The sequence below is a fragment of the Sceloporus occidentalis genome, unplaced genomic scaffold (genome assembly GCF_023333645.1).
Source record: "Sceloporus occidentalis isolate IW3139 unplaced genomic scaffold, rSceOcc1.0.p SCAF_31, whole genome shotgun sequence".
Classification (NCBI taxonomy): domain Eukaryota; kingdom Metazoa; phylum Chordata; class Lepidosauria; order Squamata; family Phrynosomatidae; genus Sceloporus; species Sceloporus occidentalis.
The window spans coordinates 9,543,802-9,567,973 of NW_028317011.1; the positions used below are offsets into that span (position 1 = coordinate 9,543,802).

General features: G+C 38.0%; 1 protein-coding gene across 4 annotated transcripts in view; it reads right to left on the reverse strand.

Annotated features, from left to right (window-relative positions):
- LOC149298819 (FERM domain-containing protein 4A-like) overlaps positions 1-24,172 on the reverse strand; it is a 123,336-nt gene that overhangs the window by 23,762 nt on the left and 75,402 nt on the right. For all 4 annotated transcript variants that reach the window (XM_089487133.1, XM_089487132.1, XM_089487134.1 and 1 more), the window contains exons 7-12: positions 23,673-23,695; positions 13,982-14,065; positions 12,608-12,673; positions 12,355-12,412; positions 10,603-10,689; positions 771-847 (exon numbers count right to left, since the gene is read on the reverse strand). In XM_089487133.1, coding sequence (XP_089343259.1) covers positions 771-847; positions 10,603-10,689; positions 12,355-12,412; positions 12,608-12,673; positions 13,982-14,065; positions 23,673-23,695 — 395 coding nt within the window. The remainder of the gene's footprint in view (positions 1-770; positions 848-10,602; positions 10,690-12,354; positions 12,413-12,607; positions 12,674-13,981; positions 14,066-23,672; positions 23,696-24,172) is intronic.

Genomic DNA, 24,172 nt, shown 5'->3' on the forward strand with positions numbered 1-24,172 from the left:
CATGCAACAAAACAGTTAAAGCAGTAAAGATAAAAGGGAGATCTTGCATGCATGGTGTATGCACATATGGTATGTGAGATTTCAAATTCCGTGTCAAATCCTCATTTAGCAGCAATGGGCTATATAACAATGTTAAATTACTAGCTCTGCATGTCTGCTAAATGCCTCCATAATATGCTGTAATGACTATAAGCAATTACAGACTTGGGGTCAGCGAACCAGCCTTAGCTTCCCTGAAAGCAAATATCACTGGTCATGAAGATACTGCGAGGTCCAAATAAGATGTTAACGTACTCAGCAGACAAAGTGTTTATAGAGAGCATGTAATGAAAAGCATGGAGCAAAGTGCACCACGGTGCTGCCTTGAAGCATGGATTTTATTTCCTCCATAAGCATTTACTTTTACAACAGAAAAGATCAAAAACTTTGATCAGCCCTACTAAATTGTTAGTAGCCAAGCGTCTGTCGCACCAGCCACAGCTACTTTCACTTGGCGTTTATCTGGTTTGCTTGAGCGAATTGGTTCAATGAAATCTGAATAGACAAATTCCTACAGCAAACACAGCCTAACAAAGCAGCTAGAGTAAGAAATACACAATGCAGCATGACCGTCACATGGAATACATAAGGCAACAGCATTGTCTCTATGAGCCTTAGTTTAAAAACATAAAAACATTTGCAATTAAGACAACAGATTAGTGAATGAAGTGAATGTCTAGATCTCCAAAAACAAAACACCAAAACTCATTGGGAATTTTGTGCTGACTTACCTGCGAGGGTCATGAACTTCTACTGAGAACTTCTTCTCTCTGAAGTAAAGGTTTTCCAGCTGTCGCCATTGGAAGATCTAGATAGGAGAACAGCTGGAATCAGTCACCATTGTCCAGAACCAAAGATCAGTGTGAACAGCAAGCGCTTCCCTGTAACCCCATGTCTGAGAACAAAGTGACTCTAGAAACTTAAATGAACTTCTGTCAATGAAAAGAAGTAGCACGGCTGTGAAGGGAGTCCGACCGTACTGTATCGTCTTATAGTCACTTCCCAGATGTTTGATTTTTTTTTGCCTACTAGCCTTTGATGAGCAGGAAAAAAATCCCCAAAAACCAAAAAGAACTCTCAGAAGCGAAGTGTAGCTGTGAATGTAGGTTCCTCCTTTCAGAGCAGTGAAATGGTAAGGAATTCAAATTCCCCTGCCTCCCATTGGAACAGCCACTTCCTGCCCACTAAATGCAAGAGTCCCTGACAAACACTAGTGCTTAAAGGCGCTTCTAAAAAACCCAGGAGAGGCGGGGGCTGAGGGCTGACCTTAATTCAAGGCAACACCAGATAACAATGTGGGCTTGTAAAAGCCACTCTCTCAGTATGCAGGAGAGAGCTCTTTCTCTAGGTGCTGCCGGGCTGCCTAAAAAGAAAACTATGAATTTATCTTCTGTAGAGAATGCTACCTGGTAGCAAAGGGGTTAAAAACATAGCTAGGCTACTCAGAGGTCAAAGTTGAAAGGTGGTAGGTTGAAATGATCAGAAGCTCACTTTCATCCAGTGAAGTCTAAAAGTGAACTGCATGGGTCAGCATTTAATTGGGACCTGGTTCTATGGCTGTTTAAACTATTTAAGTTGATAAAGGAATCTCTTATTCCTTCTCTGACAACGGAGGGGGTGATTTCTTGAAGCCCATTATAGCTTTAATTTTACAGAAGGCATTGTGAATTCCTCTCTTTGGATACTTAATGTGTTATTGCCCGAAAATTAGACTTCACTGTATACAAACAGACTATACATTATTAAACACATTATACATATAATAATAATAATAATAATAAAATAATGTAACATGATTCTTAGTTTCTGTTCAGATTAACAATAAACTCTGCTGCCGCTCTGAACTCCGGAATCTGGAACCACAGCTTTACAGTTCATCACCTTTGATTCTTATTCTAAACAAATGGAGCTGATTCACTTAAAATGTTACATTGTGTAGTTATAGAAGAAAATTGCTCTTGGTTATGGTTTAGTTGAGTTACTAATGAGTTACTGTTTCTATTAAGTTATTTCCGAATTACCATTTACCAGATTGAAGTTTTCTAACCCACAGACTGCAAGGATGGCGAAAGCAAATATTTTATTTTCATAAAAGGCAGACTATTTAAGTATTTAACTCGCCCATTTAACTATCCACCATGCTCCCCATGTATGAGAAACGCGCTGGGACTGTTTCATCTGACCTTTGTGAACAAAGCCCAGGCTGCCTTCTGATTATACAGATCTCAGCAACACACTTTAGCACACAATGTTTGGGTTGTGTTCCTGAAGTCCACTGCTCACAGCCATCGCGCTCATTCATTTGCACCGTAATTTGCTCTTGATACCTATGTGCACATTTCCCACTTTATGTACCAAACTGTAATATACAGCTTTGCTGTTGGAAGTGTAAACCGATACCCCATTTTATATGCGCAATTGGCATCTAGCCAATGGCTTGTTTTATGGGTCTATTTCACCAAAGCAGTTCATAGAAGTATACACACACAACAATCTGGACTCTAATATGACTAAAGTAGGTCCCCAATATAATCACAGCCCAATATATATAAGCAACACCTATAAGGAATACCAGATGTGCTGAAGGTTTCTATGACTAGTTCATAACAATATCCTTGCAATGCCATATCCACCATTTTGCTTTGAAGCTTTGATTTTACAATGTAATCCAAATGTAAGTGGGAATGCCCACTTTTAAGTATTTGCCTTTGCATGGATAAATTAGTGCATTGGAGCTGTGCCATCACACCAGATCATCCTCTTAAAGAGACAGTGACAGCTTGCCATACGGCTAGGAAACAGGTACGTTTTCAGCTACTACTGAAATGTTCCATGGCAGCATTTGGTCGGTCACATGCTGGCTTATGATTTATTTTAAATTGGTTGGTAAACTTGATCACCATGAAAATGTATAATACAGGGATGCATTTTTAGATGGGATATTTTTTATAATAAGTATTTCTAGGACAGACCCTCCATAATAGCTCCAAACTTAAATATTGGGTATATGTCACGCTGTGTATGTTTGGTATTTCCAAGCCAGGGAGTTTGGGTGTTCGCGTCAGGATAGTAGTGGGTATACTTTTCATTTAAATCACATATATATGCAAAAGTTAAAATATACATACCTATGTTGCTATCAATTCATAACTCATGTTAATGTCTTTATAGTGCCTTATACAGTATAAACACATCTTATCTTTTATTGCTAATATAATCCAACATTTTTTCCAAAGATATAAAATTACAACATTGGAGAAAATATGGACCCAACATGGTTATAGAAAAAAGCATAAATAACAATCAATCAATATTAAAGGAGTCTTCTCGACAAAAACCTTCTATGGAATCACTGATATACTGCACTTTAGCGATTTACTCACTTGGTAATGTGGCTTACAGCCGTGTAATATATGTTTATGGGTTAAGGCGTTTTAAACATCGGTCTTTGAACAGTATGCTGTTTTATGGCCAAACTCCCTGGTGCTAACAAAAAATATTTTTAAAAAACAGACTTTACTTTGCTAGATTTATTAAACAATTATGCCATAACTTTCGCTTGAGCAAATTCCATGTAAAAAAAAACATATTCTGGTTGTAAAAAAGGGAAGGACTCTATGCATTACTGGAATTTTTTGATTCGACTACTTTGGTATAGTGGTATTCTCTTTGTGATGATGAATGTTATATTATTAGCTATTATAAACAAAGATTCATTGTGTCAACCCAGACGCAGAATTGTAACTCTGGCAATATCTGCCTATCTCTTCCTGTTATTGTCTCAACAGATGTTAGAAAATCCTGGTGCACTGGATCGACTGTTCAGAGTACCGCGAACAATACGTTTCCTGTTTAGTCAACAGGATTAATGTATAAAATGGAATGGCCAACTTAGAGTAAAGGAGTCCACTTATTGAGGCACAACAAATTTGCTAAGCAGTGGATTGTGTTTACAAAACAGTGGCTGCCTCCACACCTTACCAAAGCTAGGATTTTACTCCACACTTAAAGGGGAACTCTCATCAAATTGTGTTATTAATAGTAATACAATAAAACTATATATGGATATATACCGTATTGGCTCGGATATAGGCCGCCCCCGTATATAGGCCGCACCCTAAAAGTTTGGTGCTTTTTTAAAGAAAGTTTTTTTCTTTAAAAAAGAACCAAAACATGCTGCCACTGTCCTCCCTGCCCGAGATATGCTGCCACTGTCCTCCTCCCTGCCCGAGATATGCTACCACTGTCCTCCTCACTTACCGGAGCAGACTCTCGGGTGTCTTGCGGGGCCGGCGGGGGACATCTACGCAATACGTGTATACAACTTCCGGTGCCGACACTGGATGTGCCGGCACCGGAAGTTGTATACGCGTATTGCGTAGATGTCCTCCGCCGGCCCCGCAAGACACCCGGGAGTCTGCTCCGGTAAGTCGGGGGGGGGGCAGAGGTAAAACGCATCGTGCGGACGGTCCGCACGATGCACTTAGACAACCTCCCGTGCCGGCACCCCCCCCCATGGGAAGTGCTGGCAGGGGAGGCTGTCTGAGCGTATGGGGGATTAGGATGCAGGTCCCCTGCACCGCTGCGGGGGATCTGTATCCTAACCCCGCTGCCTGCCCGGCATGCAGTCCCGGGCGTCGGGCGCTAGACCCCGAATATAGGCCGCACCCCCACTTTAAAAACTTAAAGTGGGGGAAAAAAGTGCGGCCTATATTCGAGCCAATACGGTATATTTTTTTGCACATTATAATTTTAGGCAGCTATATATTAACCAATTGTATGCATTCTAGCTGTGCTACCAAACACCCTGAAGTGTCTCAGTCTTAATCGCCCAGCTAGACCTTCTGATTAATGAAACTCTATAGAGGAACAGACTTCATTAGCATTGCCATGAAAGAATCAGCAACGTGTAATGTTTGAGGAGGGAAAGTAATCCAAATATAGGTCTGCAGAAAAAAGGAAGTTTTTGGAACAAAATGAGATAAAAACAGTTTTTTTGTCAATGCTAAACTACATTAATTTAAACAGCAGTGTATGTTATGCTCAATGAGATTTTTTTTCATGAGTTCTCCTTTAACTAATGCTTGGATTTTTTTTATATTTCACTCATGCCTCCTTATAATATTGTTAATTTAGAAACAAACTCCACCCGCAGGTTTATTCATATAAACCATCTGTTATGGTGGTATTTTACATGTATTATGAAGGGCTAACTCAGCCCTTCTTATACAAGGAACTCCATCTTCATAATGTTTAGTAAAAGCAATAACATGAAATTATTTCATGTTTCCCCACTAACCATATATATATATATAAAAACCAGGCCAAAGGAGAGTGTATGACAAATGTCTCTGAACCTCATTTTCCACAAACCTATGCTGAAAGCTGCTCACTCGGCACCAACTGCAGCAAATCTGCAGCTAAGTCTTGGCTCACTTCCAAACTATTAATTAAAGCAATAAAATATTTGCTGCATTATTATTATTAGGTGTGCATCAGATACTAATTTGCGTTATTTTTAGGTAAGCTTTGGGTGTATCAAGGTTCTCTGCTTGTGAATTGTTGTCAGATGACCACTAAGCTCTGATGCATGTGGATGATCACATATTAATTAACGGTGACATCCTCCTCATTGTCTCTAAGAGGCACCAGGCTGCCAACATGGCAGGACCCTGCCCAAAATCAGCCATAGCTGCTGACATACCACAGTCAAGTGAAAAACTATTGCAGACTAACAAATAATAAAGGGTGGGTAAATGATGGCAAGTTGCGGCTAATGCAGAGAGGCTTTCTATAACGTTGGTATCTGTCCATCAATCAACCTCAAAAAATATACAAGTAAAAGGAGTGAAAAATAAACTTTTGTTCTCTGAATTCTTGGTGTGGGAAATCATGATAAAGGCTGACTGACGTGGGACTCTGGAAGTGTTACAAATTCTTGTAACTGCTAGTCCAGGAACACAATTGTCTAGAAAATAACCATGAACAGTGTGTTCTCTAAACGTCATGCGTTTCAAAACAAAAGGACCTAAGTATTCCCTCCTATCTGCTCCCAACAGTTTTCATTCTAGAGATATTAATATACCCTAGTAATTGTTATATATATATTGACATGGTGCCATTCCCATATGGCAGGACTTGCCATTTGTTTACTTTTGGTTAAATAAGGCAATATAGTCTAAAATGCTTGTGCACCTGTGGTCCCTACCAACTGATGCCCTGTTATCTCGGATCGCAAATGTGCAAACACGTATGCTTAACATACTAATGAAGTTAATGTATTGTTTAAGTGGGACAGCATATTTAACCTTCCAATCTGCTTGACTTGCTAATGTTCAGCTAAGACTGAGATATAACCCAACATGAAAGAACTCTCCTATATGAGCTGTGCCACGGTTTGTGTCACAAACCAGCCAGCACGTTCCACTTTAATACCAAGTGGGCCTGTGGATGTGACCCCTGAACCAAAACATACTAACAGACGTAGACCCTAAAATACAATCTGGAAACGGAGTAATTTACTTATGAGAAACATGCATATAAAGTTAAATGGGGATCATAGCAAATATCTCACGAAAAGCCTTGGTATTGTGACATATGTATGGAAACAAACCATGTTTCTTTTTCAGTTCTGCCAAACCCGAATATCTACAACATCTTGGCAACCCATCCAGAATAATAATTGTGCCGAAATATATTTAACAATAGAATAATCAGGGTTTTAGTGTATTGACTGGTATTCCCACTTGTAACATGGTTATACTCAAAAAACATACCTACCAAGTTATTATCACTCCTATGCTTACACCTATACGTACCCACAATCTGGTGTAGCAGAACTCTCCTGCAAACTCTCCTGACGTTTTAGTGAATTTAGTGAATAGACTCCATTGACTATAAAAAGCTGTATTAAAGTACCTTGATAAAACTGGGCTGACATATTCACAAAACATACATACAGTCATATATGTGTTTGGAACCACAGAGGTCCTTTCCTGAGAGGTTCTGTTTAAAGAAGAGACCTCTGTGCTCATGAAAAAGCCTATCTGAAGCTATGCCTTGTTCTATGCATGGCCTACTACTACTAAGGTATCAAAAACTACTACAAACTTGTTCTTAAGCGGGACCGATGCACCATGATTTTCTTCTGTACAGACTCCTTTATCAGAGACTTTATCTTATGTGCTCATGGTGTGTAAACACATTAGATGTCTCTATGCCTAAAAGACATACATCCTGTGCGTGTATGTATATACTGAATTAATGAAATGCCCATATATGAGAATCTGCAGTATGTGGGTAGAGGGGGAAGAGCGCAAGCTATTTGACGCTACCACTCATCAGCTTCTGGCATACATCAACATTTCCAGACACATCCCAGATGCCAGGAAAAAGCATTTCTAGGTATGATTCATAATACAGTCCCTGTTCTGCATGCATAATTCTCCAGCTATCTACTGCTGGTGGGATATGTAGTGTGGCAATGAAATTATCATTTTACTTCACCAACTAATCACTTTACATACTTGTCTTAAGTCACTATATAAACCCATGGGGTATTTCTATATCCTTGTTTGTTATGTCCTTTATATCCTGTTTTAGTGTGTGTAGTTAGAGACAGGGGTGGGCTGGCCCAGGTGGCAGGCACTGGCCCTTTGTGAAATGTTGGCGTGTTAGCATGAGTGTGTATGTGTAAATGTTGGTGTGCTAGCATGGATGAGTATATGTAAGTGCCTCCCCTGGTTAGGGGTAAACCTTTACCAAGACTTGTAAAATCCTTTTTATATTTATAGTTAAACATATAAGTGCACAATTTAATGTGTTGCTGATGTCACCCAAGAATGCAATTACAGACAGGACTTTGCTACCTTTTCCATATGTATGTGTGTGTTATATTCCATCTTTGATATAAAGTACAAAAACATAGTTTATGAATCCTATAAAAAAAAACATAACCGTGTACATGGTATTATTTTCCCTGGTGGCCCAGCATTTCCTTATTCTTCAGACATGAATCACCAGCCTCATAATCACCATAGAACTGAAATAAATGTTGTGGTCTCAGCCTACTGCTTATTTAATCCCACCCGAAACTTTGAATAAAAATAGAAAATAATCTCCCGGTGAGTATTTGGCAACCAGGCTATAGAAAAAAAAATAGTTTTTCTATCCAACATGATCTGCTAATGTGACCAAGATGATACCTTGGATGAATATCTCTCCTATCAAACCACCTACAGTCTGAGCTCCTAAGCTGATTTCTGCTAATTCACTGGCAGAGGCAAAGCCCCACTCAAGTATGAACTCCACGTTAATAATATTCATTACTTTCGATATGAAGTGCAGCAGCACCTTCAAGATTTCCATGAGAAACTGAAATTGTTTCGTAATACATTACCCAAAAATCAAAGGGTTAACCATGCCCAGGCATACAGATACATTTCTTTTATTTTCACTGTGTACTTTACTAACTCCCGTCAGCTACACCCAACATGGGATTCTGCTTCTGAAGCTTTGTTTATCCTTCCAAATAATTAAGAGCTGCTGGAAGAATAACTGTTTACAATAGGACAGCTTGTGCAGATTAAGTTGGCCAGTGGTGGTTATACCACCCACACCTCTTCTTCCGCATTCGGAAAGTTTTATGGGCCGACCCTTTATACATAACTGCAAAAAAGAGAACCCCAGGCCACTGAGGAGATAACTTATGTAGAGCATTTGAAACTATTAAAGACATTATCTACTGCTATTCTGAAGCGGTCCCAAACGTGGTGACATTACTGCTGGCGTCCATCAGCAGCTTAGTGAAGTTCAACAGACAACAGTAAAAGATTCTCCACAGACTGCTAGAGATCTCCTCATCCCCCATCTCTGAATCACTACGAAAGCTTACAGATTTGGCTTTTTACTTTTCTTTCCTTTTTAATGAAATTATTATCTTCCTTTAGTGAATACATAGGAGGATAATTAAAAAGCAGCTAATATATATATATATATATATATATATATATATATACACACATACATACTGCTACCTACCCACCATTTTTGTACTCCATACAAGAATCCAAAAAAAAAAAAAAAAAAAAAACATAAACCAAGGTTTTATATTCCTTGGTTCGTGAAGGACAGCAGACATTCAATAAGAAATGCACATAATAGATATGCAATTGGATTAATTAAAGCCATTTTCCAATGTCTGCTTCTTATAAAAGATCCCATGGCGTGCACAAAATGCAATAAAATCTTGTACACAATCATTCATCCGGTTTACTGTCTACCGGATTAGGCCACCCTACGGCAGATGTGTCCGATAATATCTAATGTGTCTCTGTAGTTCCATAATAATTTTATTATTTTGGGTCCGTCCTAGAATAAGAAGACATTTTCAGATTTAACCCTGGTAAACAGGACATTGCTCCAAGCATTTTAGTATGAATAAAATGAAACCAATGGACAATTGTCATGCTATGAATTTCTACAAGCCATACTCCCGGTGGCCTGTGGCTTTAGCCTAATTAAGCAGCAGGGGGTTAGACCAATATTTAAACCTTTCCTGCTGGGGTGTTCCTGTGATATGCTAATGATGCCATAAACTTAGTAGTTGTGGAAACTGCTACCATCACCCCTGGAAAAATCTATCCCTTCAGGGGTTAAATTAGCAGGTAATTCAATCAGTAAGGGTTACTGCAAGATAACCTGCTAATGAGCACTTAGCCTTACCGGTTAATTATGGCCCAGATCAATACAAACTTAAGGAAATTATATTGGGGATGAAAAGTGTTATATTTTTAGGAACGGTAAAAATAAACTTGTATTGATCATAATGTATTATTATCCTGCATATTTCTGTACAAACTAGCCTGACTGAGTCATGTGGTTTAACATGGCTTAGAGTAGGCTTACATTTTGCACTTTTTTATGTTTTTTACTTTTTTTTATGTAATTCCCGAGATTACAGTAAACTCTTATTTTCCTCTCACATTTTAATCTTGCAGCTTTAGTAAAGGTTGAGGAGGAAGAGTTGGGAAAAATAACATCAAGACAGTTGTTCATGCCACCTTTTGCCACGTATATCAGTTTAGGTAAAACAGCCTGCCACTGCAATAAAATCTCCGAAGCACTTACACAAATGACAAAAGAAAAGTGCAAGTATAGCTAGCTAAAGCGACCTTTCATCAAGACTCGGAAGTGTGCTGGGCAGACAAGAAACACCCTCCTGTCCCATCTTTACACATAGAATTCAGGTTACGGTGTGACTTCTCTTACTTAATTTAACATATCACATTGTACGTACATTTATACATAAACAAACATGTGCATTTATATTGCATAGTATTATAGGGTTAAACGTGATAATCTAAGCAGAATCAAATGTGACTTGTGGATAATTATAAAGAAATTAAACCAAAAACATATATGGGTAACTCTGTACCACCTACAAAGTTATTAATTGAATACCTTTTTTGTGGGACACTGAACAATTGGAACTATTCAGAAACATTGTTTGAATAAATTAACCTTTCAAATCAGTGTATTGTAATCCAGAGGAATGACACTCACCTTTCGTGGTTTCACTTTATCATGGTAATCATACTGAAAAATCCCCTTGTAGCTCAATCCCAGCCACCAAGGGATTCCCTGCTTGTCCTGTTGGATGATAAAGAGGTGCTGAGAAAATACTTTGGTTATCAAATTCATGCACTTTCAAATCAACATTTAAACCTTCAGAAAACTTTCCTCTAGTATGCATTGCAGTTCAGTGTGTAAATTGAAGTTTATACCAGTGTGCCAACTGCTCATATTGTATAGAATTAATCACAAATGATGTCTGGGTTTTCAGATAAGGAATGACCAGACAAAATCATTTAATTGGTTGCTATCTGCTGACCAATTCTATTTCCATGAGTCAGAAGATCATTCTTTTTCTCATTGTGGGTAAGACTGGAAGTGGTTTTCATGGAATGAGGTTTGCCTGTTTCCTTAACCTCTCCAAGTATGCATTTACAAACACAAGGGAGCGGGTCACATTATATTACAAGTCAAGGCCATGCGGCAATAAGGCTACCTACTAATTTAAACATCTTAGGCGTCATTGTTAATATATTACGTGTACTACATGTAAAGCAATTCTGATGACTGCATATATAAGCACAGAAAGTCTGAGCATTTTTCTTTGTTCTGCATTTTCATAGGCAACCAAATATGTTTCTTTATGAGAAAATACAGAACTGTAAATTCTCTTAGATTGAAATGAAATGAAACAATTACATTTATCTTCACACATCCAGAATAACAGCAATGTATAGACAATAACCGACTCTTATGACATGGTTTAACTTTGAAACACAGTACCATTCTCACTCTCACTCATATGCACCAGTTAATTGCAGACTTTATCTCCAGCTGTGAATTTGGATTGAGTCCTTGTCTTGAATTGATGCATTATTTACTTCACTTAATGTTGGAAATGACTAATGTATGTCTCTTGTGAGGTCCTAGCTATTTCCTTATCAATAATTCAGAAACTTCCTTCTCTTTAGCCTTGTGATGGCAGTTTTACTCAAGGGCCAAGGGATTAGAAGAATACGAAGAGGTTACAACATCGCCTCCAACACACCACATGACTTCAGAGAAGCCCACAAACATCTGTTGTAAACTAAGCAAGAATCATCAAAAGATGGGCAGTAATGTCATCTTGATATATATTCTAATTAATTTAGAACATTTTTTTACATTTATTTTTAGTGTTCTAACTAATTTAGAACTCTTACTTTCTGAACTATTGTTTTAAAATAATTACCTAAAAAAGTGAAGCCACCATCAGCTTGCCATGTTGCCCCTGACCGGTAGCTTGTACTATAAATTCAGTAGACTGTGGCAAAACACACTTACACAGAAATGGCACTTTACAGACACATACTCAAAATGGTGAATTTTGTGCCTCGTACATTATTAACATGCATTTCCCATGGCGTTTCGGCTTCACTTGCTAAGCTATGCCTAATGAAGACCTCTGTATCTTAACAGCTTGCATTTATCATTGTCAGAAGGTATCCAGTTACTCCACTTTGTGATTTCTTTATTAAAAAAGTACCTTGACTCCTGTCTGTTCTGCTGGCTAACACCGTACCATCCTTTCTCTCTGTTAGTAATTCTAAATAAATATATTATCTTTCATTTATATAGCGCCAACAATTTACACATCTCTTCTTACAATACACACAATAGGTAAAGAGGGCACTGTTCACAATATATATATATGAGACACTATTTTTATAGGTCCTACTGACCTAATGCCAACATAAATCTTACCTTAACTGCATAGTAGTGGACTCCATACGTGGGAAGGGACTCTACAACACTCATGTAACTGAAAGAGAAATATAGAGAACAGCGTTTAAACTCTGATGGCAACCCCGAGATAAAATAACTGTTAAAGTACAGTATATAAACGTGCATAATGTAATTCTTGGTGCATGGATTAGCCAGTGCACCGGTTATGCGGAAAGTATCATTTATAGTGGACAATAGAGTATTTTGGTGGAAGGAACATTTGGAAACTTACTTTACAATAGCTTGTCCTCTTGTTTGGCCACTCAGTTTCTTGTAATGCTCAATAACTCTGTCCTCACTAAAAAAAACAAAAAACAGAGAGGACAATCAGAGGAAGTATACAGATTTGGAACATCCATGTTAATAAATACGAATGTAACCTAATTAACTGGAAGAATGCATCTGGGGCTGCTTTTGTGTGCGAAACGCGTCCCCTTGTAGTCATCTGGTGTCAGCTCGCGCTATATCGTATGTAAGTGTAGTTAATTTGTCAATTGCATTACATTAAAACATATCCCCTAAATTCTGCACATTTCTATTCACTTCATAGTAATACATATGTGCAGACAGTTATATTATAAGAAACTGCAGAGTTGCAATAAAATTAAGAGAATAAAAGGGATATATTATTTGTATGATGCTGTTACATAGGAACGGGTAATGATAGTATGACAGGGTCTGAGTTAAAATGAGGTATTTGTGAAACATGATGAGAGTGTGCTTTTGTATAATCAACTAAACCACACTGAATTTCACTGGGGACAAACAGAAACAGTCCCATAAACATTAACCATATCACCAAAGTGACAGTTCCAATCACTGATACAGTACACCAACAGACCTAGTATTACTTAATCAGTTACTTAGCCACTAAGCTGTTCAATGTCAAACATTCCAAGAGTAAGAGTAAAGAATACAAGTGAATCCCATGAGTTCCAATCAAGGATTACTCTTCTAATCACAGTGGCATTTGTGAAAGACTTGTGATTCCCCCTCTGACTCGCTTCTTACACATCTCAAGGGGCTTGAGATGTGTAAGACAGCACAACGATGCTCCTATTAAGTAAAGGAGATCACGAGAGGAAGAATAAATGCTTGGACAGAGATCCGCCATTTATAAAGCCAATGAAAATCGCGTACTGTCACCTCAGCTGTTCTTCTCTTAACTGCCGTCCGGTTAACAGTTACTGGCAGCTGCGAAAACTCCTTGTCTAGCAGCGGACCACCTGCCAATACCAAGGCCACAAGAAGACGATACACTGGCGCCCCACAGCTATTCACAAACAGCCCGTTATCGTATAATGTTATAGCCTGTCTTAAATGGAAAGTCCCTGTATACTAATGCACACATCTCCCATATAAACTCCAATATATATATATATATATGTATATATATGTATATATATATATATATCAGAGCAGGGCTGGCTTACGCCTAACTCAAGGCAAAAGCAGTTTTGGGAGATTTGCATTGTAATAGGACATTTTGCTGTAATGTTACATTACAGCAGTTATGTTATATTGAACCAGCCAAGACAGAACAGGTGTCTTTACCTGCCGTCGGATACATACGAGTAGTGTATCTATCATGATTTAATAAAATTACCAGTAGGCCAGGGATGGGTGCTCCTTCAGGGCCTGCGTTGGAAGGGCTGGCAGCTTCTTTAAATCTCCTCTTGTAAGCTCATCACTAAAGGGAAAGAAATCAAACAGAGGATCAGAATACAAAACAAGGCTGCGTGCTTGACCTGCACAGCTGGCTCAGCGACACGGCATTACATATGTTACTTTCATGTCATTTCTCCACCATCAACCAAAAGGAGACAGGGGTTAATGAAACCCGAGAATACGTTAAGAATCGAGCATCTTTTAAAAGGGATTTAAAAGCCAACTTGTGCTAAGCAACAAAATGTGCCAAGCATTCATTAGGTTCCCATTACATCTTTGTCGCTGAAGAGAGAAGATGAAAAGCTTGTCCGTGTAATCTGTTCTTAGCTCACACTGATATTGTGATGCATTTCTTAGAATATAGATACAATATAAACAAACAAGCTGATATGTCAGCATGAAACGTACATACAACGAAACTAATGTATTATTGTGTTCTATAGGCAACCTCTAGCAGCAAATCTCACCATGCATTTACCTTGGATGATAGCGCCCCAATTAAACAAAATGGCTTTTATTTTAACAATATTTTATCCATAATGAACAGCAAATGCAGCGCGGGCACCTCAACCACACTGTAGTCAACTAAATTGCACGCCATGGCCAATGACAACATCTGATGAGACACAATTGTTTGACTTTTCATTTTGGCAAAAATGTGCCCATTTCTTCATATCTAATCAACCGATATATATTCATACTGACAAGATACATAACAACATGATTAAGGAAGCAATGAAAGAAGCAGAGCGGACGTGAGGTTAATTATATTATGGCGTACATGGGGGGAATTGAGGGATAATTATTTAGGAGATACGGGGAGTAACGTATAATGATGGTAACAAATGGAATCAATATAAAAAATGTGAGTAGGGATCGCTCATTGGCAACAGGGGGTAGGATTTGCAAGGTAATGAGAAAGTTACACCAGAAGCAAATAGGGACATAAATAAAGAGTATTAACAGGGGTGCAATCAGATACATTCCGATCTGTTCTGTCATTTCTCATTTATGCTTCATTTTGCTTTTAAATCTAACACTTTAAGAGAAAGAGAATTTCCATTGTCTGGGAGTTCCTAACAGAGGTGCGTGTGTTTAGAGGCTCCTGTTGCAGTAGAAGGATTAACCTTTGGACATTTTAGCATGCTGCCATTCATATGGCCAAAATGAAAAGTAAGAGCTGTGAATGAGCTTTGTAGCCCGGTTAAAACTGCTGAGTAAGTAAAAGGGAGCCAGGAAAAACACTACAACTATGATAATGAAGCATACTAAACCAGATATTTAACAGCATGTTTCTTTCCCCTCTCATTCAACAAATTATGAATTTACACGGGTGTAAAAAATAATCCAGTAGTTGTATGTTATTATTATTTATTAATTCATATAGCACCATCATATTCTGCAGAGCTGTACAATGCGTAAGTAGTATGCAACATAACATGTGAGGCGAGGAGAGCCCTCCTCAAAATTTTTATTATTATTATCTTGTATTTATTAAGCACCAACAAATTATGAAGTGCTGTACAATTTAAATGGGGCAATTAACACGTACATAACAAATATACATTAATACATACAGATACAGCAGGAGTCGAGAAGCCTGCCTGTAAGCTTGCCATCTAGGCTTATGGTAGTTTGATACAAAGTTCCTGGCAGGGATGGTGGGCTTTTGAGGGCCCTGTTGAGGAGTTTACAATCTAAACTCTAAGCTTACAAAGTAGAAGATGAATGTGCATATATTATCCTGCACATTGGCATGATTTCTACTTCTAAACACAAACAAAGAGTAAACCAGTAAGTATGAGAAAAAGCAGAAGACAATGGCCACCTTTGTGCTGTGCTATTGTTTCCCTTTCTGCAGCTTAAAGAAGCCATGCCTCTCTCTTTTGTTTCCTCTATAAAGCAGTCGTGTTATGAGACAGCTGATATTAAAGGATAATACTTCAGTTATTCTTCTGCTTTCCATTCACATAATAAAAACATGAAATGCACGGACTCCAAAGAGTTATTGTTGGTACTGTGTCAATGGAAGAAGAAGAAGAAAAAAAAAAAAAAAAGGTTTCTTTCATCATTGCTGGGAAACTGATTTGTTTTGAAGGGTTTCATAATTATTATGGATTACTGTAAACAGCTACACTACTTAGGATGTAGGATTAGGGTATTTTTTTTACTTCCAGTGTTAATGGTTTTGTTTTTTTATTATTATTATTTTATTAATACCAATATCCATTTGCTAAGCAGTCTTCTGCACATCTAGCCCATGTTCCCCAGTGCCAACAAACAAGCAGCCAGTACAGATGCAAGGTGATACCTGACACAGGCCAAAGATGTTTTGACAGGGACACACACACTCAAATTGAATTTTAGCATTTAAATGTCCATCCATTAGAGAGCATTAGTGGATTTAATTTACAACGTGAATTATAATTAAATCTTAAATGCAACAAGATTACATAGCTTCGATAGACTCTTTAGTATCACAAAGTTCCCCACTGGGAAGCCTTATTTTCTTTGTAAAGCTACTACACAGTTGGCCTGGAGTGTGCATGGATACATGAATATGGTGACTTGGCTGTGAAAGGCTGGCATGTTAGCATAAAGTTAGCCCCTCACACATCATAGAATAGCCATTTAATCTCCCAGGAAGTATTCGGAACTATCAAAGTCCCAGCCAACTCTTTTGTCCCGTCACCTTGGATTTCAGGCAAGTTTGTACACCACCAAGATGTACAGAATATACAAAATCCAAATATTGGTTATTTTGTTCTTTGCAGTAAGGCTCAATTTAGAACGAGTTTTGTATATTGGTATAGGATGGTGCAGTATCAAAATGCAGGGGGATTTGCTGCTTGGTCTGTGTGCTCCTTGGAAACCATGGAGTTGTGTATTGTTTCTGCTTATAAATCTACCAGATAATTTCATATGCAGATAACATTTTGATCTGTTTTCCCACACCGCTGGCTTCACAGACTATTGTATTTTATTTGGTGTTTGGGGCTAACAAAGAAATTTTATAGACTGTGACTCCAGCTGAAGACAAATCGTTTGGCTAGCAAACCGTACTACAACATAGAATAAACACATTCAGTATAGAAACGTATATAGTTTTCAAAAGGTTTAACACAATGCAACGGTTTCTTGGCACGCATTATGTGACATAACATTACCACCATGAACACGTTCAAACACCTAAATTGCTGAGACTACAGAAAGTCAGACGTTTATGAATCTGTTATACTAACAAAGTACAGGATGGAAGCTTCTTTTAAAGGAGGAGAAATATTAGAACAAGGCATCAGAATGTAAAACTTGAGGCGCAGAGGTTTAGATGCAATGTAAGGAAGCTTTACTTTACTGAGAGTGTGGTAGGTAAATGGAACAGCCTCCCATGAGAAGTGGTGCATGCTAATACCATGAGGGTATTTAAAATGCATGGGGGTAGGCATAAAGCTATCCGGAATCTAAGAGAACACCAAGAACTGATTGCCGTCTGAATCTTTCCATCAGGAAACTGATCTTATCTGCCATCAAATTCTATGCTTCTATTAGTGAGGACGCATCATTTTTTGTTTGGTATCTTTCCACTATTTTTTAGGATATAACACAACAAATCCTCCAGCAAACGTCACAGTTGTGGTTGCTGCCACAGAAGCGTGTTTGTGCTTTGCGCATGGATAAAATGTGGAATCAAGTGTCTTGTAACACCTTGCAGAAAGCGATGAGTTTCTCCGTATTCAGGCTGGAACATGCAATTTAAACAAGTTATTGTACTCGGTAATCCTCCCTCCACCTATGCGTGAGAATCCAGAGCACTTTGAGTTTATTAATACACAGAAATGTAAAGAAAACACCTGCCAACCTAAACACGCTCATGTGGTGAATTTCCAGTGAATTATTGTTAATTCCAGTGAATGAGATGCAATGAAGTATTGGTTCTTGGTCATGGCATCTTCCTGGCTGTTGAGTTGTATGTGCTCTTACCTGTCCATTAGTGGCTACAACCATTATCTCCCCCAAAATGTGTTGCAATAAGCAGCATCATTTTACTTATCCCCAATTTACTAAATCCCATCCTAATCCAAAATCAAGTAAATCGCACCCCAATAAAAAATGAGATTTTGGTATATATTTAACTCATGTGCTAATGAGGAAGAATGAATTAAGACTGTATTAAATTGCTTGTTTGTGGACATTTCCAAACTGGCCTAAGAATATCACATCATTGTGGTTAGCAGAGCAGCTGCTGTGCTGTACCATGCCAGCTGCTGCAAACATTCAATTCCCATTTTTGAGTTTCCAGCTGCTGCTCCCTTCTTAAAAATTAACCCATTTCTTGCAGAAATGAATATTAAAATTACAGCTGCAAAACAAGTAACCATTTGTTATAATAACCATTATTACATACATCTAGATCCACTCTCCAATATGGATATCCCAACCACCCCACCCCCAAAAGCCACAACAACAAGCTGGGGTTTTATGTTTTCCGTAACATACTTGACATTATGCTTCAAGTGTACGCATGGTGTTGGCGCATGTGAAAGTATGGTGTTAGCGCACGAGTGTGAGCGCATGGTGTTAGTGTATGGTGTCAAGGGTGAGATTGGGAGAGAAGGAGCGGGAGACAGAGTTTGTTTAGGTATGTACATAGTTTCAGAGTGAGTGGAGTTAGAGCAGGTTTGCGTGTTAGTATGTGCGTTAGTTATGTAGGGGCACCAAAGAAATAATGCACCCAGACACCACAAACGGTAGGCTCTACACGTTAGCAACAAATAAAAATGTAAAACAAAACAGATAAAAATAGTCAGACAAAAAGCATATTGCTTTAATGAGTGTGGGATTTTTAGGTGCAGTATAGCCCTGTAACAATATAACTGTTGAATATTTTGTATGCCTTAAATCAAGTTGGTAGATTCAGAAATAAAAGTGTCAGATGTGAAATAAAAGCAAGTTCCCATGAACAAGGTAAACGGTAAGGTATTTCACGATTGTATATCACAAACAATCAATGGACCACGACAACCTCACTTTAGGATGGAGGTTTCATTTTTGCTTCTAACACAAACATACCTTGTTTAAATAAAAAGCGATCCCCGCACTTAAGAGCCCAGGCCTAGGGCTAACCTTTGCTATGTCAACAACTTTCTGGAAGAGCTCATGTTTCAGCTCCTTACCTATGACATTAGTGTATTTAGAGAAATCCTTGCATTTTCTTTCTGGACTCACATGCTGCTTGTGATGGTTGTATTGTCGGAAAGAGAAACCTTTACAAAAAGTTATAATGATGCATAACTACTATTATTTATGTATCGTATAGCTTTATCACATTCTGCTGAGCTATATAGTGCGTAAACAGGACATAACCTAACAATTTCAGGTAAAGAAACAAAAGGTAATATAATATATATATGTTACTCCCCTATGTATTTAGAGGTACATATCACCCTACTGTATTGTTCCTGCCTTAGACAGTCTCAATATCTATATTCACACACACATATATACATAGATGAGCAACAAATGTATTTGGATAAAAGGTCTTATACTGCGTATGTTATGGTTGTGTGTTATTTGTCTCTGGAAGGATTAGTCTGTCATCTATTTTATTTTATTATACCACATTTCACAGAGCAGAGCAATTCATCCAACAAATAAAGGTATCTATTTCCACTGCTTATTAAACACACTTGTAGCTTTCCTTAAAAGGCTTCTTGTGCGCCTGCTTATGGGAAACATCAAAAAATCCCCCCCGACCCCATATGGCAGGAGATGTAACGGAAAGATTAAAGCCATATTAAGTTCCCTGGCCTGTTATGCTGGATTTTCTTTAACCTCTTCCCCACCAGATGGAATGTTTGACGGTAAACATTGAAGAAAGGCAGGACAACTGGTTTAGTGCCAGAGAAGCGTGCAACACATTGCTGGCACCGCGCAACCTTACAGCACTGGTAACAAGAAAGTAGCAGGTTGACCTATATCTTTAACTGTATATTGTACTAAATGCTGTCACTGTGTTACACCAGCATTAATGAGTCGGTGTTCTCCCCTATATGATGTATTTATTATTTATTTGTCCAGGGTCCACCATAACATTACAAATCACATGTAAGTTGCCAGGGGTATATTTTAGCTTTTGTACTCTGCAAGCAACTGTTGGATGAGGAGAACCGCATTCATAGATCACAGGAGGCAACGACAATACATCTAGGAAATCATGTGCTTTCTTGCATAAAAAGGTCTTCTAGTGAGGCGTACAGGCTTCTGTGTTCTGCGCTGTCACAATGCATGGTCACCGGACGTACTTAGAAGCAGATATTCAATTAAAGGGCTCCATCATGCTCTACTATACAGCTGGTGCAGCATTTTGCCATTAGGGACATCTTATTCATACAAACATTTAATGCATACTGTACGCAGAAGGACCTTGATCTTCAAAGAACACAGGAAGAATTTACATTTTCAAAGTGACTTAAACCCCCTCTAGTGCATGGAAACCACAAACCAAATGTAACCAAAATGTAACAAACATGTTTCAGAATGTTAAACTAGCAATCTCTCCAAGAATACAATATAATTAACCCAAACGGCGGACACCTTGGGAAGATGCTCGCTTTAAGTTGGTATGCGTTGTATTATGGACTTTCAGGAAGAACAGCCTAGTGTTTGCATCCAATATCCTGACATTTGGTACATGTTTGAAACATCTGTTTGCTGTCACATCATGCATACACTCAGCCTGAGTTAAATACTGAGTATTTATCATGTCTTATTTGATCTGAAACTTAATAAAAAAAGAAACATTTTGGAGTATTTCAACATTAGTTATCACCCATGTTCCACAGTGCTACTCAATACCATTGATAGAATTAATATTAATGGAAAAATAACTCTATATATGATTTTAAATGCCGATATTTATAATTATGTTGTTTCATTTTTGGGAAGCATCAGTGTGATGAAACATGGTACTTATGGACTTAAGGTCTCCATCTGTTCTTGCTTGTACTGGGTATATTTTATGATGTTGCCAAGAACTCTATACTAAACCACTACATTTCCTTCTGCTATCACACAATGGTTGGTAATGACATCATTTCTACTATAGTTACAGACACAAAAGGAAACACATACCCTAGAAAATACATAAATAATAACATAAAAATCTGTTTTGATTCATCACCATTCAAGTAACAATGTATGCTATATTTCCTATACTTAAGACCAAATACCATAGGCAAAACAAATATATATAAAGATATATCTTAAGGAGTAATCCAAAAACTCTGTACTGGTATGTACATTAATACTTTGTTTGTATATAGTGCATAGAAGACATTTTTGCTATGGCATTAAGTCTTACGTCTTTAGGAGTGCAGCAAACATCGTCACTTGTATTTTGCCTTGGTGATTTGCAAACACGGTATCTTTTTGATTTTTTTCTTTGGGTTTTTTCTAACTGTACGTGCCCACTGATATAGTTTTCATTATTTTCTATACCTACATGAAGGTATAACTTTTCAAAATCACTGTGAATGTGGTTTATCTGCATTCTTAAGACCTGATTGAGCAGAACATCAGATTGTTCCTGGAAACCTCTATTATTGACATTCAGTCACTTGCAGCACCTTGGGCTGTATTTTTATTTAGCTAGAAAAGCTAAAGGAGGAAAACCCATTGGCTACATGGATACATGTGTAGTCTATGTTGTAACCCGCAAAATCTTCCCCTTTGGTTGGAAGATTAAAAGCCTGGCAGAAACATACTTGCACAAGTCCTTGGCTAGATCACCAATACTCAAACTCGCTTGGTTCTGTAACACCAACTAGCATAACTTCCATAATGTGTTTACTGCAATCTATATCAATATATATATATGTTACATTTTGTTTTAAAGACAAAGGCTTAACCTGTCCTTGACAGTCCCATTGAGGCAACCATTAATCAGGGCCTAGGATGATTATGGCTTTAAGAACTGCACTAGATGACTAGAGTAACACCACCTGAGGGATTCACAAATGAAATAAGATACAACAAAGAAAAGGAGAGGGGGACCCAAGGGCAAATCCCTAATGAATAAACAGGGAATTTGTCATTTCTGAGTAGAGGAAATGGGAGCTAGAATTGAATGTATTCAGATTACCGCCAGCTGCCGAACTCTCAGCCCTTCATATGCCAAACCTGCCAATGGCTATACAGCCAATGTAAGAAAATACATGATATTATGAAATCCACAGAATCAACAAATATACCATTGCTGGAAAAAAGCACAACTGCTTGTTGTGGGAAACCAATCTAATGATAATAATATATTGTACATATTCATAACATATTGCAATGTTTATGATCAGGCTACAAGCGCACAGTGTAACTGTCCCCAACGTATTGTGGATTATAAGGATTACAGAGACGATTCTGGCTATGTTACCTATAATTTACTTCATACACACTACTATTTAAAGGTTTGGGGTCACTTAGAAATGGCCTTGTCTTTGAAAGAAAGGCACATTTTGTCCATTAAAATAACATGAAATGGATGAGAATACAGCATAGGCGTTCATGATTTTTCATGGAATATCATTGATATACAGAGTTTCAGTTTAAAAGGCTATGTTATCCCAGCTGTCAAGCAGATTTGGGTCTGAAAGGCTTTGAGAGTTTTAGGGTAGTGTAATTAACATGTAGTCAAAGAATTGGCAGTTGCCATCCTGAAAACCTGGGGAGTATGTGGCCCTCGCTATAGTGTATACACAGGCCTTTTACCTCCTGTTGACTATGATACCCGCTATCCTTGGCATGCCTTAAGGGTCACAAGCTTCTTAATGAGTGAGCTAGTGTCTGATCAGTTTGTATTGATGATTCAATTACAAAATGCTGTTATAAAGATTTTATCTATGAACATTTTACATGTTTTGCTATTTTCATCTTTACATAGATAAGCAGGTACCAACTGGCATTTAACTATAGAAAACCCATCAACCATAGATCCTGTTTTGATATACACAAGACTTGCGGTAATAACTCGTGTTTAGATGTAGCTTTATGGGTGTTTAAAACCATTTCAGCAGAAGGCCCGAGAGATTCTGCTTGATTGACAGCATCTGCTTTTGTGTTTTGACAATTCAAGGATGTATCATTTGAGAGTTGACAAAAGTAATCAATTAAACTGTCAGTGAAAGAAAGTGAATACACTGAAGCCTGCGTTTGCTAAGCAGTGCTATGTTTCAGACATTCAGCTGATGGACAACACAAGAAGCCCATCTGTACCATAAAATAATTCTTTGTCCAGAATGGATTGGTTTTGCTTGGTTTCTGCTTCTCACACTGTCCCTTTATCATATGATATCAGCTACAAATGTTTTATAAACCACCTGAATGATCACAGTTCCTGTGGAAATGGTGCTATAGGTTGCGCACTTGGATGTCAAGAGAGTAGAAACGCAGTTGGTTAGTGTGCTGTATTATGTCTTGGCTAATGAATCCACCCCCAAGAACAAGATGTCTCTGCCTCCCCGACCCTTCCATAACAAAAACATTTAGAAAGGAATATATATATAAGGAACTATGGAAATATGCGCCTCAAAGGAAATAATCAGTTATTTATAAAATAAAGATGGACATTGAAGGCTTACCTTGAAAAATCTCCCTTTGCCTCCTAGAACAAAAAATAAAGATCATCACAAATCACAATATTTGGTTAGTATGCATTGATAATCTATGTCTACTAGAAGGTTCTACTCTTGCTTTATACTGCGTAACATTTACCACTGTTTATAAGGATGGGATTTATGACTCTTATCATCCTTAACAAGCTTTAGGAAGGCAAAATGATTGCCTGTACATACCCTCAAGACCTATAGAGAGAGCTAAACCATGGCTCGCTAATAGTCACAACTCTCCTTATCACGGAAGTAAAACCTCAATATGAGGTCAGATTGCCCAGTTGACTACAAAGTCACTGCTAAATTCCGACACGTATCAGACTGTGCATTCTCTATGAAAAGTCCAGTGGCAGAGCTTAGTAGTTCTACTTGCCAGAACCTTTCAAAAGTTCAGTGCTATGTCTATGGAATTCAGCAATGTACAGCTAGGTTTATTGCTGGGTTTGCTTTACAACAAATGCAGAGTTCAT